Below are 11,999 nucleotides of genomic sequence, written 5' to 3' on the forward strand. Positions count from 1 at the left end.
TAACATATTTTACAGTCCCAATTACATAATTTGCAGTGCAGGTACGTACTTCCCGTTAGGTGAAAGGGTCGTCGGGCGCAACGCGCAAGTGTGCGCGTCGTCGGCGCAAAGCCAGTGGGCTCTTGGGTCAGGGCAAATTCCGGGGTGCGCGCATCGCTGTGCTGGCCAGATCGGCTCGCAGCAGCGAGAGAGACGGGGCCCATTCGCTCACAGGCGCGTACCGCACGGCGTGTTCGTCGAGTGGTAGGTACGGCCTTACTATATGCAAGCGTAGGGGCAACAGGAGCAGCCTTAGGCACGGGCCGCAGCCGGAAGGGCTGGTGGGCTTTCGCCGGCGCAACAGAGTTGCAGCCGGCTGGTAAAGAAAGCGTCACATACCTTCGGCCAACGCCTTCGGCGTCCTGGAAGCGTCTCCCCAAACGGACCCCCGCGCAGGGTGCGCGTTCGCGTCCCGGCGAGAGTCGGGTTCGGGCATCGTTCAAACGGACCAATGAGGTGAGGTTAGCTCCGCTACCAGGGCGGAGCGGCCGCTGCGTGACAGTGTTTTATAGCCGGAAACGCCGCTGCAGCCTTCACCTCAGGCAGGAGTTTAAGACGGCTCGCCTGTGCACAGTGGCGCCGAGACGAGTCGGCATTTCGGGGAGAGAGGGGAAAAGCGCCACGCAACGCCACAAACCCAGTGATCGCGCAATGGCTTGGGCGTCAGGATCCCCACACTCCCCTCTCCTTAAATGCCCTCGCCGGTCTGAGAAGAGTTGACCGGCCATCGCCCAGGCATGCAAAAGACGACGAAGAGTAGAAAAGTATGCATGCACACGGCAGTCTCAGTCCCCAAGCCCATACAAAGCATTTACAAACTACACTACCAACACTACCCCCCTCCAGCACGAATGATACACACAGGAAACTACACGCGACACTGAGATACATAATACATGGTAATCGGTTCCACATGCATACACACAATGAAGCTATTGAAATATACAATGATTACAATGAACGCGATACTATAATAATAACAATAATGGTAATAATATATACATGCAGGGCGATACTCTGCTACATAGGGTTACAAAAAGAGCACACACTACGACTATAAAGAATCAGAGCTAAAGAAAAGACACAGGCATGCTAGAAACTACGCTGAGCTATGAAACTAATATTTTTACAAATTCAGGAGACGCGGTTCCGCGGGGCTTGTGCAAAGCTCTGCGGTTGGGAGCACGAAAGTTTTTTAGGGGAACGTCCGTTGTGGTCAATCAAGAAAGGAAGATGGTGGGCACCAGTGCCGGAACGACCTCACCGTTGCGTCGACATAACAGTTCCACGAAGGGGGTACCAGCCAGGAGGACATGCGGCTTGAGCAGCCAGCCGGCAGGTATGATGACCACGATGGCGCTGCTCAGGTGTAGACCTAGCGTGGCACCCGATGAGTGCCCCGCCAAAGAGCGATGACCCCTCGCTGGTGGTGGCTGCCGCCCAGCGCGAGCGAGGCAGCTGCCGGACGACAGCCGTGGTGCCGATGACGCATGGTGCAGTTCCGATATGACACCACATTGTCCGCATCTGGAGAGGGCACCTCTTCCGCAGCTCGCAGCTGGCCGCCAGTCCCGTTCTCGTCGGTGCAGGGCAGCCCGGCTACGTTCGCCTGCCGCAGGCGGTGCACCGGGGGGTATATATTGTTGGTCCCCCGAATCAGCGCAGCTGTCCAGGGCCCGGTCAAGTTCACGAATCGCAGAGTTCAAGAAGCGGGCACCTGCGGACCTTCCACCACACCGACGACACACCACGTGACGGCGGGCGCACCGGACGAAGCAAAAGCCACTCGCGGAATGCACCGTTGGGTTCGCTGAAGCCGGCAGAAGAACACACCAAACGCACTCACGAACGCGTCCACAACACGCGCGTCACAGTGTTCGTGCCACCGGGGCCAAGTTCCATCGCCACAACGCGGTGCGCCCCACTCGTAGCGTACGCCCGGCCCGCGTTTTCCAGGAAAACGCCACTTTCCTGTTGACATTGAATATACGGTCCCCGAAGGTCTGGCCCGGTCTCCCAACTTCGCACAGTTCACGCAACGGCCTCCAGTACGCACTGCTCGCCCGAACACGGGGCCGCGGATGGCCGAAATCGGACACCTTCAGAACAAGCCCATTACTTCTCGAACCCCGCGGGCCGCGCGCGAGGAGCAGGGGGATGTCCCCAAAGACCGACCGAGCTTCCACCCCCTCACCCTCGCTCTCCAGCCAACACTGTACGCCTCAGAAAGAGCAACTCCAAAAGAAAGCTAGCCCTTGTCGCTACTTAGGAGTAAATAGAACAAACCATAGAACATACTTCGTCCTACATGCACAGACTAAGGAGGGTTCCTGTACCCAAACAAATAACTAAAAAAACGCATAAAAGAGACACTACTTTACATCGTGAAAAAAAAAGTAACACTTAACGCCTTCAGCAAGGCCAAACGCTCGGACCATACAGAACCATGTAAAAAGCAAAAAGCGTGTTTGTTTATTATCAAGTAAAATTTACTAGATTTTATAAGCTCGAAAACAAAAAGTAAAACAACGAGGTCTTATTGTGTTCCTTGTATGTCAGCAGAACAACAAGAAGGAACCTCCATATATAAACGCGGCTTCGAGAGTGGCGCTCCCGCCGCGGGGGCCGAACGGAGTGTACGGGTCATTTCATTATCATCACCATTTATTTTACCCTTATTTTACGGGGTATTACATAAGGGAAGGGCACGTAGGTGATGGTCGCTGGTACAGGCTTGGGAGTAAGGCAGGTTCTTAACGAAATGGCAGCAACACAAGAAAATATATGTAAACAGCCCGGTTTGTATTTCGCGCGTTCGTTTTTCGCACTGCCATGATAGTAGTTCGCGTCGCGTCTGACAGATGGCGCCACCAGTCCACGGCGCGCGCGCCGCTCGTGGGACCTTGTTTTCGGTGGTTGCACTCAATCTCTGCAAGAGGTAGCGTCAACATCCCCCTCGCGAGGGGCACGATCAAATCCAGCGCATTTCCGGGGGGCGCACGACGTTAAGTAGTTTGCGTTACGTTAATGTTGTTGCACTTGTGGCAACTGCTGACGAGAGAGCGCTCGTCAGCAGTAATTTGAATGAGTCAAGGATATAAGGCGCGTCCGTAGCCTCCCAGTCTGTGTCGGCTTTGTGGCGCAGTGGGTTAAGCACCATGTACATTGCGTTCCGCCCGCAGGGTCGAGGGATCGAAACCTGGCGCCGGATGGTACTTTTTTTATATATAGTAGGGAGGGGTGCGGTGCGGACTACGGACGCCAACGCGGGTGACATCGTGAGTTACTGAAATGCTCTGCATTTAAAAATAATGCCTTCACGCTACACGCAATGGCCCAAATGGTCAACACAACTCCATCCTGCAGTGCAGTGCGCTAAAGCGAGCACACAAAATATTCACCCAAACAAATGGGTACCAAATACACCATTCGCCCTCAGCAGGCATAGAATGGAACACGGTAATACAACCACAGCCCCGCAACATGCACACTTTTACAAACCGAACAAAAAGAGAAACATTTGCTTACAACTTGCTGGAGGGTAGCGGAAACTGACCATACACAATGGGCTGGGGAGGCCGCGCTGACTGAGACTGAAAGAAGTGGTCAGCACGGGCGGCTGAAGTACCTGCCCTTTAGTGTGCTATGATTACTGAGGTGACCTCTTCGTGACGTTATATTGACGAGCTGGCCGAGAGAAGCCTGGATAAGCGTGGGTGCCTTGTCATCACCGCGCAGTGCCACTGTGCTCTAGCGCCAAATAGTCAGCCCGTGACACCATATAAGTAAAGCTCTGCTTGCCTCTCGGCAAAGGTCCCTTCAAGTCGCAAGCAACTACCTGCCAAGGCCGCATACTGTCAAATGGCTTCACAATTCCAGGCAGCTTCCCACCGTGCGCCCTCGCCGTTTGACAGACATGGCAGGATCGGTAACAGCGAAAATGTTTCGCTTCGTCCCGTCCCGGGCAAGGTCACGGAGCGACTCAGTTTACCAAAACTTTGGAGCCGCCTAAATGCCCGGCGAATGGTCCGTCATGACCTTAGCGCAGCAGTGCGCAACTCAGACCTAGGGGGTTACCACATTGAATGGTTCAATTGTCTCATCATCGGTGGCTACGTAGTTAAGCACGAGTCCTTCACCGTCCAGCAGAAATGAGTCCCCCGGGGCGTCGGCGACACACGCTGACTTCAGCCCCCTCCCGCGCCTGCTACAAGACCAGTAGCATCTCGGCGCACGCCCGCAGCAGGACAAGCTACGTCTCGACGTCTAAAAAAAATCAAACAAAAAAAAATTGTCTCCCAGAGACCGTCGCAAATCCGGCGACAAAACGGGTCATTCTGCTAGCCGGCTACTAGCTCATTTCGGCTCAATACAACCGCCTTGCAACGGGCATCGCTTCCCCCTGATTTTACAGCCACGGCCCGTCCGCTTTCCGGCGGCATGGAGGTCGCGAAAAGCGCCTGCCCCTCTCTGCGGGGTGTCCGCACGGCTCTTCTGAACTCTGGGCCCTCTTCCTCCCTCAACGGCTGTGCCTTCTTCACGGACGCACGCTTTTGCGCCGCCGGCTAAAGTCACACTTGAACAACGAATCTCGGTGGATTGGGGTCGCTCAGGCGAACTGGTGTGTTCACATCGGCTCCGTCTTTAATGAGTTATCTCGCAGTGTTAATTAGCCAACACCGAAGTTTCCTCTTCACCAATGTGTTCCTAAAGTCGAGCGGCATCGACAGACACCGAAATCATCGAAGGCAAGTGATTTTTCGCCGACTTATCGAACTTTTCGTGTCAACGCCGTGCGACCGGCTGCTAAGCCTCGGCGTGCAGCGCCGAAGCTAGGTGCAGTCGCTGCACGTGCTGCGCGAGCGCCGGCCCCGGCGGCTGTCGCTCATCTCGGAGATGGAGTCGTCCACTCCGACAACAAGCTCGGATGCCAAGATGTGTGTCGAAGTGATGGGTGAAGAAATTTCTCCCGAAGATTTTCACGAAGACGCCGGCTGGAAACTCGCGGGAGACCGCCTGTTGAGAAACCGCCAGCGAGGAGCAGACAAGAAGCTCCAAAATGACAACGCCGTCAATCGAAAGGCAACGTTCAACGCCAAGAAAGTGAAGGCCTCAGCCATTAAGGCCGCAAGAATGCCGGCAATGCCGCGCGAGGAAATCAAAATCGTTGTCAGACCTAGGGGCGGCCTAAGCGTCGTCAAGACTGGGCTGATCGACATCACCACAGCAATACACGCAGCGGCTGGAATCACCAAGGAAGCCGGGCACTCCGACACGTTGTGCCTCAACGTGCAGCAAAACATCATCGTAATCAGTACGCCCAAGGAAGAACACGCCTGTCGCTACGAGAAAATTAGCCAAATTGACATTCAAGGCAAGCTGCACGAGGTCGGTGCATACCGCACGGCTCCGCACGACACCGTCAAGGGAGTCATCCGGGGAGTACCTGTGAGCGAAACACCGAGAGACATCGACGTCAGCATCGTCAACGAACGCAACCCGCTAGCCTTGGGAGCCAAAAGAATCGGAACCACGACGACGATCATCGTCGCCTTCAGCGGCACCAAGGTGCCAAATTATGTGAGATACGGCTCCGCCCTCATGAAATGCCAGTTATACCGAAAACAGGTGGACGTCTGCCACCAGTGCGGACGCATCGGACACCGCAAAGATGTTTGTCCGTCGCCGACCGACACCATCTGCAGAGGGTGCGGACAACAGAACCCCCGAGAGGATCATACGTGTTCGCCGAAGTGCAAGCTCTGCGGCGGTAAGCACTTAACCGCCGACAGAGAATGCAAAGCCAGGTACAAAATCCCATACGTCGTTCGCAAGAGACAGTGGGAACGGCGAAAGGTCGAAAGCGAGATGTCACTCGAGCACGACTTTCCATCGCTCGAGCCACCATCTGCGCGCAAGTCGAGAGCTCCTTCCAGGAATTGCTCACAATCGATAAGAGGCAGCAAAGAGAGACTGCAGAGCCGTGACGCTAGTGCACATAGCGCCAAAAGGTCCCCGTCGAGAGACCGGGTGAGCTGGGCAGACACCGTCCGATGCCCCAACGCAATGAAAAGCAGGGACGCAAGCGTCGACCGCAAGAAGCAACAAATGACGAGCAAGGAGACCCAAACGATCGAGGCACTGCGAAAAGAAAATGCTGAGATGAAGGTCACGATCCTGCAATTAACCCGGGAGATGGCGAACATCCGCAAGGAGATTAACAACAAGGAACAACCAATGGAGCAAACACCGACCGCGCCGAGTACTATCGAGGCAGCGACGAAAGAGCTCTACTCCGCCACGGAGCCTGCGCCAAAGAAGAGAGCCATCGATAAGCAAGCAAATAAGAAGACAGCCAGCGACCTCGACACTCGCTTCGCTGGTATCGACTCCCGTCTAGACAAGCTCGAGAAGCTGATCCTGGCAATGAAGACCACCATTGAGAGAAAGTTCGGCGAGTACGACAGCAAACTCGCCGTCCAGGAGAGGAACACTCAACTAATCACGAGCCACCCTATTTTCGCTCAACAGCAAGGTACCCAAGCTCCCGGTAACAACTTACACCTCGGACAAACATGGCCACCGAACCAGCAAGCTTAGTCGTGTGGCAATGGAACTGCCGCGGCCTCCAACGGAAGCGCGCAGTGATCCAACAACACATCGAGCGCGCCAACCGAAAACCCGACGTGCTACTATTACAAGAGACTCTCACTGCCACACCGTCCCTTCCCGGCTACAGAGTGCACGCCGGCCCTCCAGAGGGCAGGGGCCTGTGCACCCTGGTCAAAAAGGGACTGACCTTCGTGGAGCACGTACTCAAAAACGTCAAGATAGAGCACACATTCACGGAGCTCGTGCCGACCAAACGCAGAAAGGAAAGCGTTTTTTTTATTAAACATATACAGCAACCCATCGCAAAGGCTACAGCGGTTCAAGTCGGTGCTGCACAAGGCGAGCACTGCACCGGGGAGGTCAAAGCTACTGGTGTGCGGAGACTTCAACGCCATGGATCAGACGTGGGGATACACTAAGAACAATGCCAAGGGGAGGAACCTAGCACAAGACGCACTAGAACTAAACTACACCCTCATCACGGACCCGGCATACCCCACAAGAATCGGAAACTCCGTCTCTCGCGACACCACACCCGACCTCACGTTCGTCAAGAACGACGAACCGGTCACCATCACCTGGAGAAACACCGGAGAAGACCTGGGAAGCGACCACACGATCGTCGAAATCATCGTGCCCACGTCGGGAGAACAACCAAGCAGTACAAGAAAGTTCACCTGGGTCGACTGGACCGAGTTCAGGAAGCTCAGGGATCAAGAAGAAGCCGAGACAGACGAGATCACGGACCTCGACACGTGGACTCAAAAGATCGTCCGAAACGTGCGCGACTCGATGCGAGAAATCGAGACCGACGTAGATACAGACAGGATGGACAGCCGACTTGCCCACCTCATCGAGGCAAAGAAATCCATACAAAGCAGATGGAAAAAGCAGAGGCTTAACAGAAGGCTCCGCAAGAAAGTGGCCGAGCTCAACCGCACGATCGAAGAGCACTGTCGCACGCTCTGCAGCCAGCAGTGGAACGAGCTATGCAATGCGGCTGACGGCCAGATACACAACGGCAAGACATGGAATTTACTCAAACAGCTACTTGACGAGACAAAAACTAAGTCCCACCAAAGAGACCGTCTCGCCAAACTTCTGCATCGAGAGACTACGGAGACAGGAGCTGCCACCCTGCGAAAGAAGCTCCAAGACAAATACGTCCCGACGACACCGTCGGTCGACCACGGTCCATACCGCGGCCGACCCAACGTGCGTCTGGACAGGGATATAGAAATTGAAGAGGTACGCACTGCCCTTCACGACCTGAACAGCCGTTCGGCACCTGGGCTGGACCTCATCACAAACAAGGCCCTAAAAAATCTCGACGACCACTCCATCGAGAACCTTACGGCGTATTACAACAAATGCTGGAGGAGCGGTACCCTGCCAAAGCAGTGGAAAAGGGCCAAGACAATTCTCATACCAAAACCCGGGAAGCCACTGAGCACGGACAACCTCCGCCCGATCTCGCTCACGTCCTGCGTGGGCAAGGTCCTGGAACACGTCCTACTCAACCGGTGGCAAGAGTTTCTCGAAAACGAAGACCTCTATCCCGAGACGATCATCGGCTTCCGCCAACACCTGGGCACGCATGACGCCATGATCCAAATCAAACATCAAGTCATCGACGGCGAAACCAGGGACACCAAAGCCGTCCTCGGGCTTGACCTGCAGAGTGCCTTTGATAAAGTCACGCACTCGGCCATCCTTTCGCAGGTATCCAATCTAAACTTAGGTGAAAGGTCGTACGAATATATTAAGGTCTTCCTCAGCGGTAGAACGGCAGAGCTCAGAGCTGGCGACCTGAAGATGGATGAGAAGACATTAGGTAGTCAGGGAACCCCCCAAGGCTCCGTCATCTCACCCATGCTCTTCAACCTCGTTATGATACAAGTTGCCAAAAGACTATGCCAGCTCGAAGGACTGAACCACACGATATACGCGGACGACATCACGCTGTGGGTGGACGGGGGCAGCGATGCCCACATAGAATCCACACTGCAGACGGCTGTCGACGCGATCGAAGAAAGCTTGGAAGGCACGGGACTGCGTTGCTCCCCCACCAAGTCCGAGCTCCTGATCTACCGACCGAACAAAACGCACAGAATCAAGCAGCAAAGGGAGCATGAAAAGATCAAAATCCGAACCAGGGACGGCAACACAATACCGAAGGTCAGCAAGATCCTAGTCCTAGGGATGACGATTGAAGCGCTCGGTAGGAACGGAGGCACCGTCACCCGCATCACGGGAAAGGCGGCGAACGCGACAAGACTGCTCAAGCGCGTTACTAACAAGAAGGGAGGCATGAAGGAGGAGAACCTCACCAGACTCATACACTCCTTCGTTCTTTGCCACATAGCGTACGTGGCAGCCTTCCACAAGTGGATGAGAAGCGAAAAGAACAAGCTAGACATCCTAATCCGGAGGGCCTACAAGACAGCCCTCGGCCTACCCGAAACTACCAACACGAAGCGTCTCCTCCAGCTGGGCATGCACAACACGCTCGACGAGATCGCCGAAGCGCAAAGAACCGCTCAGTTGGAACGACTGTCGTCGACCAAGGCCGGCAGAAAGATCCTGTGCAAACTAGGCATCAGTTATCACGAACAACAGGGACCAAAACGCCCCGTTCCCGACCACGTACGGCGGAACGTACGGGTAGACCCCTTGCCGAGGAACATGCACCCGGACTTCAACGAAGGCAGAAGACGCGCTAGAGCCAAAACACTAACAGACCTGCACGCGAAAGACCCCGGCGCCAGATACGTGGACGCAGCCGAATATGCTGGCCGCAACGGCTTCGCGATTGCTGTGGTCGACTGCGAAGGCAACTTGCGGGCATCCGCCAGCACGTCAAGCAAGCAAGTCGAGGAAGCGGAAGAAATAGCCATCGCCCTGGCCATCGTAGACCAAGAATGCCACACGATCCTCACCGATTCCAGACAGGCGGTAAGAAACTACGCGAAAGGAAGAATTGCCTCAACGGCGGCAGGCATTTTGAGCCGACAGGCAGACCGCGACAAGAGGATTCGTATCAAGTGGTTCCCGGCGCACGCAGGCGCAGCGTCGGAGAAGAATGCCAACCACAACGAAACGGCACACGCCCGAGCGCGAGGACTAACTGACCGCGCCCAGGGCAACGGCCTCCCGCTGTGGTTCAGCGCCAAAGACCGAATGACCAGCTACAACGAGTTGACCAAGGCCTTTCGGCTGGCCCGTAGACTTCTCCCGCCGCCCTGCAAAGGGCTGAGCAGGTCACAGGCCGTGCTGTTCAGGCAGTTGCAAACGAGGACGCTTCCGAGCCCGGTGCTACTGCATCGGATGTACCCGGAATCACACCCCGACGACAAGTGTAGAGTGTGCCGCAGGGAGACGGCCACATTCGAGCACATGCTCTGGGACTGCTCCAAACATCCAAGCGAAGCAAATTCAGGACGTATACCGCCGCAGCTTGACGAAGCAATGCGGAGTGACCACCAAGAAACGCAACTCCAGGCCGTCCAGCAGGTCATCGAGGCGCTTGCTAGGCAGGAACCTCGCGAGCCGGCAACGGCGAGCGATGATCCTCGCAGAGCACCCGCCAAGACGACGACGTAGCCCACGTCCTAAGCGCGCGTGCGCGCTTTACTGCAGGCACAATAAACGTTTCTCCAATCCAATCGGTGGATTGCGAAGCACGAGATAGCGCGTCAACTACCACGTTCATGCTCTACTCTCAAGGGACGGCAACAAGCATATATCTCGCGTGCACTACTCCGAGTGGCGGCTGTGGCCTTTCTCCCGGAATGGGTATACCGCCGCTCCAGTGGGGCGCGGTTGCACCGTCGCACTCCCCCGTGGGTCTGCGTTAACGAGGGGTGCAAGCACTCTCGCGTACGGAGGGGCAGTCGCCTCGTCCCCGTAGCAGCTACCGCTAGCGGATAAGCGTTAAGACTGATTCCGGTTGCGTACTCAGCTTAATTAGCGGCCAAAGGCTAATGAGCCAATGGCCCCACGTTGGGCGCCAGAAAATGTGGGCATTATCCTCTATTCTTAATCCTCGCCATTAGCATTAAGGAACAGAATAGAATAATAATAGAATAACGCGCCGTCGTTATTCTCACTGCTCTCGCGCAGCACCGAACTGCCCTGCCGAGAGACTCTGCCCACAATGGGTTCGAGAGCGAGCCACGACTCTCGCCGCGAGTGTACGTTGTCAGTCACTTCACCGGGAAGCGATACCTTTCATAGTACAGGGGTTTATTATGCGGACAACCACGATACAAACACTACACTGTACTACGCACCTAGCCCCTGGGGCATACAGCCGTCAGCGTGTGCCCAGCCCGTAGTCGGGCAGCAGTTAGCGTCCGCCGGCGTTGGCCGGCCGCAACGCTCGCTGACGTAGGGGAAAGGGGCTCTCTGTGGCCGCTACACATTTCAAGCCGCTGGACTCGATCGGGCGGCATCGGCACTCGTCCGCTGACCTCAGACGGCGCAAGCCGTCACATCGCGGACGCAGGGGCAACCCACCAATGAGTGGAATATGGCCGCGGAGACTCGCCGGGCATCCTAGATAAACGCACTGACGCGAATCGAGGCATGCGCTAATCGACACGGTGGGTGCCGTGACCCACGGAAGTGAGAAACAACGGCCAATGCAAGAAACGGCCAAAAGTGGCCGAAGGGCATTTACGTACCGTGCGATCGCTGCGCGTCCCAAGGGCGGTCTCTCCGGGAGTCTCCTGCGCGCATCCCCCGTCGCCTCGTAGGGAGAGGAGGGAAGCGCGCGAGGATCGCCCTCGCCCCACCAAGGAGGAGGACATCTCTAGCGCCTCCTCGCCCCGGTATGAGGGGCTTGGCCCCCACAAGGTCAAGGGGTCACCCGCCGGAGAAAATAAAGCTCTGCAGGCTGGCAAGCAGCTGGCAGGAAGGCCTATCGCCTCGCGACTACCACGACTACCCCACACGGACCACAAGGCAACTCTGAGACCCAAGGAAGGATTAGAGCTGACAAAGCTTTCCCTCGTCTATGTTGGGGGTACGATTAGACTCGCCGCCAACGTACACTGGGAAAGAGGAAAAGAAGAGGATCAAGTCGTACTGAACAAGATACAAGGCACCATCACGTACAGCACGCCGAAGAAAGAAGACGCCCTTAAAGTACTCGCACTGAAGAAGTTACAGTTCGGAAGTAAAGTGTACGAAGTTGCAACCTACATGGCCGCCCCAGAAGACTGCGGTAGAGGCGTGGTGGACGGCATTGACCGACGCATCACCGAAGAGGAATTGGAGGTGGGCCTCTCTCATCCAACGAACCCGCCCGTTCTCGGAGTTGGTAGGATGGGTACATCGGAGTCGGT

General features: G+C 55.9%; 1 protein-coding gene across 1 annotated transcript; it reads left to right on the forward strand.

Annotated features, from left to right (window-relative positions):
- Window positions 1-7,774: 7,774 nt before the first annotated feature.
- Window positions 7,775-10,254, forward strand: LOC144177759 (uncharacterized). Its single transcript, XM_077705330.1, has one exon. The coding sequence runs from the start codon at window positions 8,257-8,259 to the stop codon at window positions 10,252-10,254; it is 1,998 nt and encodes a 665-aa protein (XP_077561456.1). The 5' UTR covers window positions 7,775-8,256.
- Window positions 10,255-11,999: the final 1,745 nt, after the last annotated feature.

This window comes from Haemaphysalis longicornis, unplaced genomic scaffold (assembly GCF_048455015.1).
Source record: "Haemaphysalis longicornis isolate Haplotype H1 unplaced genomic scaffold, Haemaphysalis longicornis Haplotype H1 scaffold_30, whole genome shotgun sequence".
NCBI lineage: Eukaryota > Metazoa > Arthropoda > Arachnida > Ixodida > Ixodidae > Haemaphysalis > Haemaphysalis longicornis.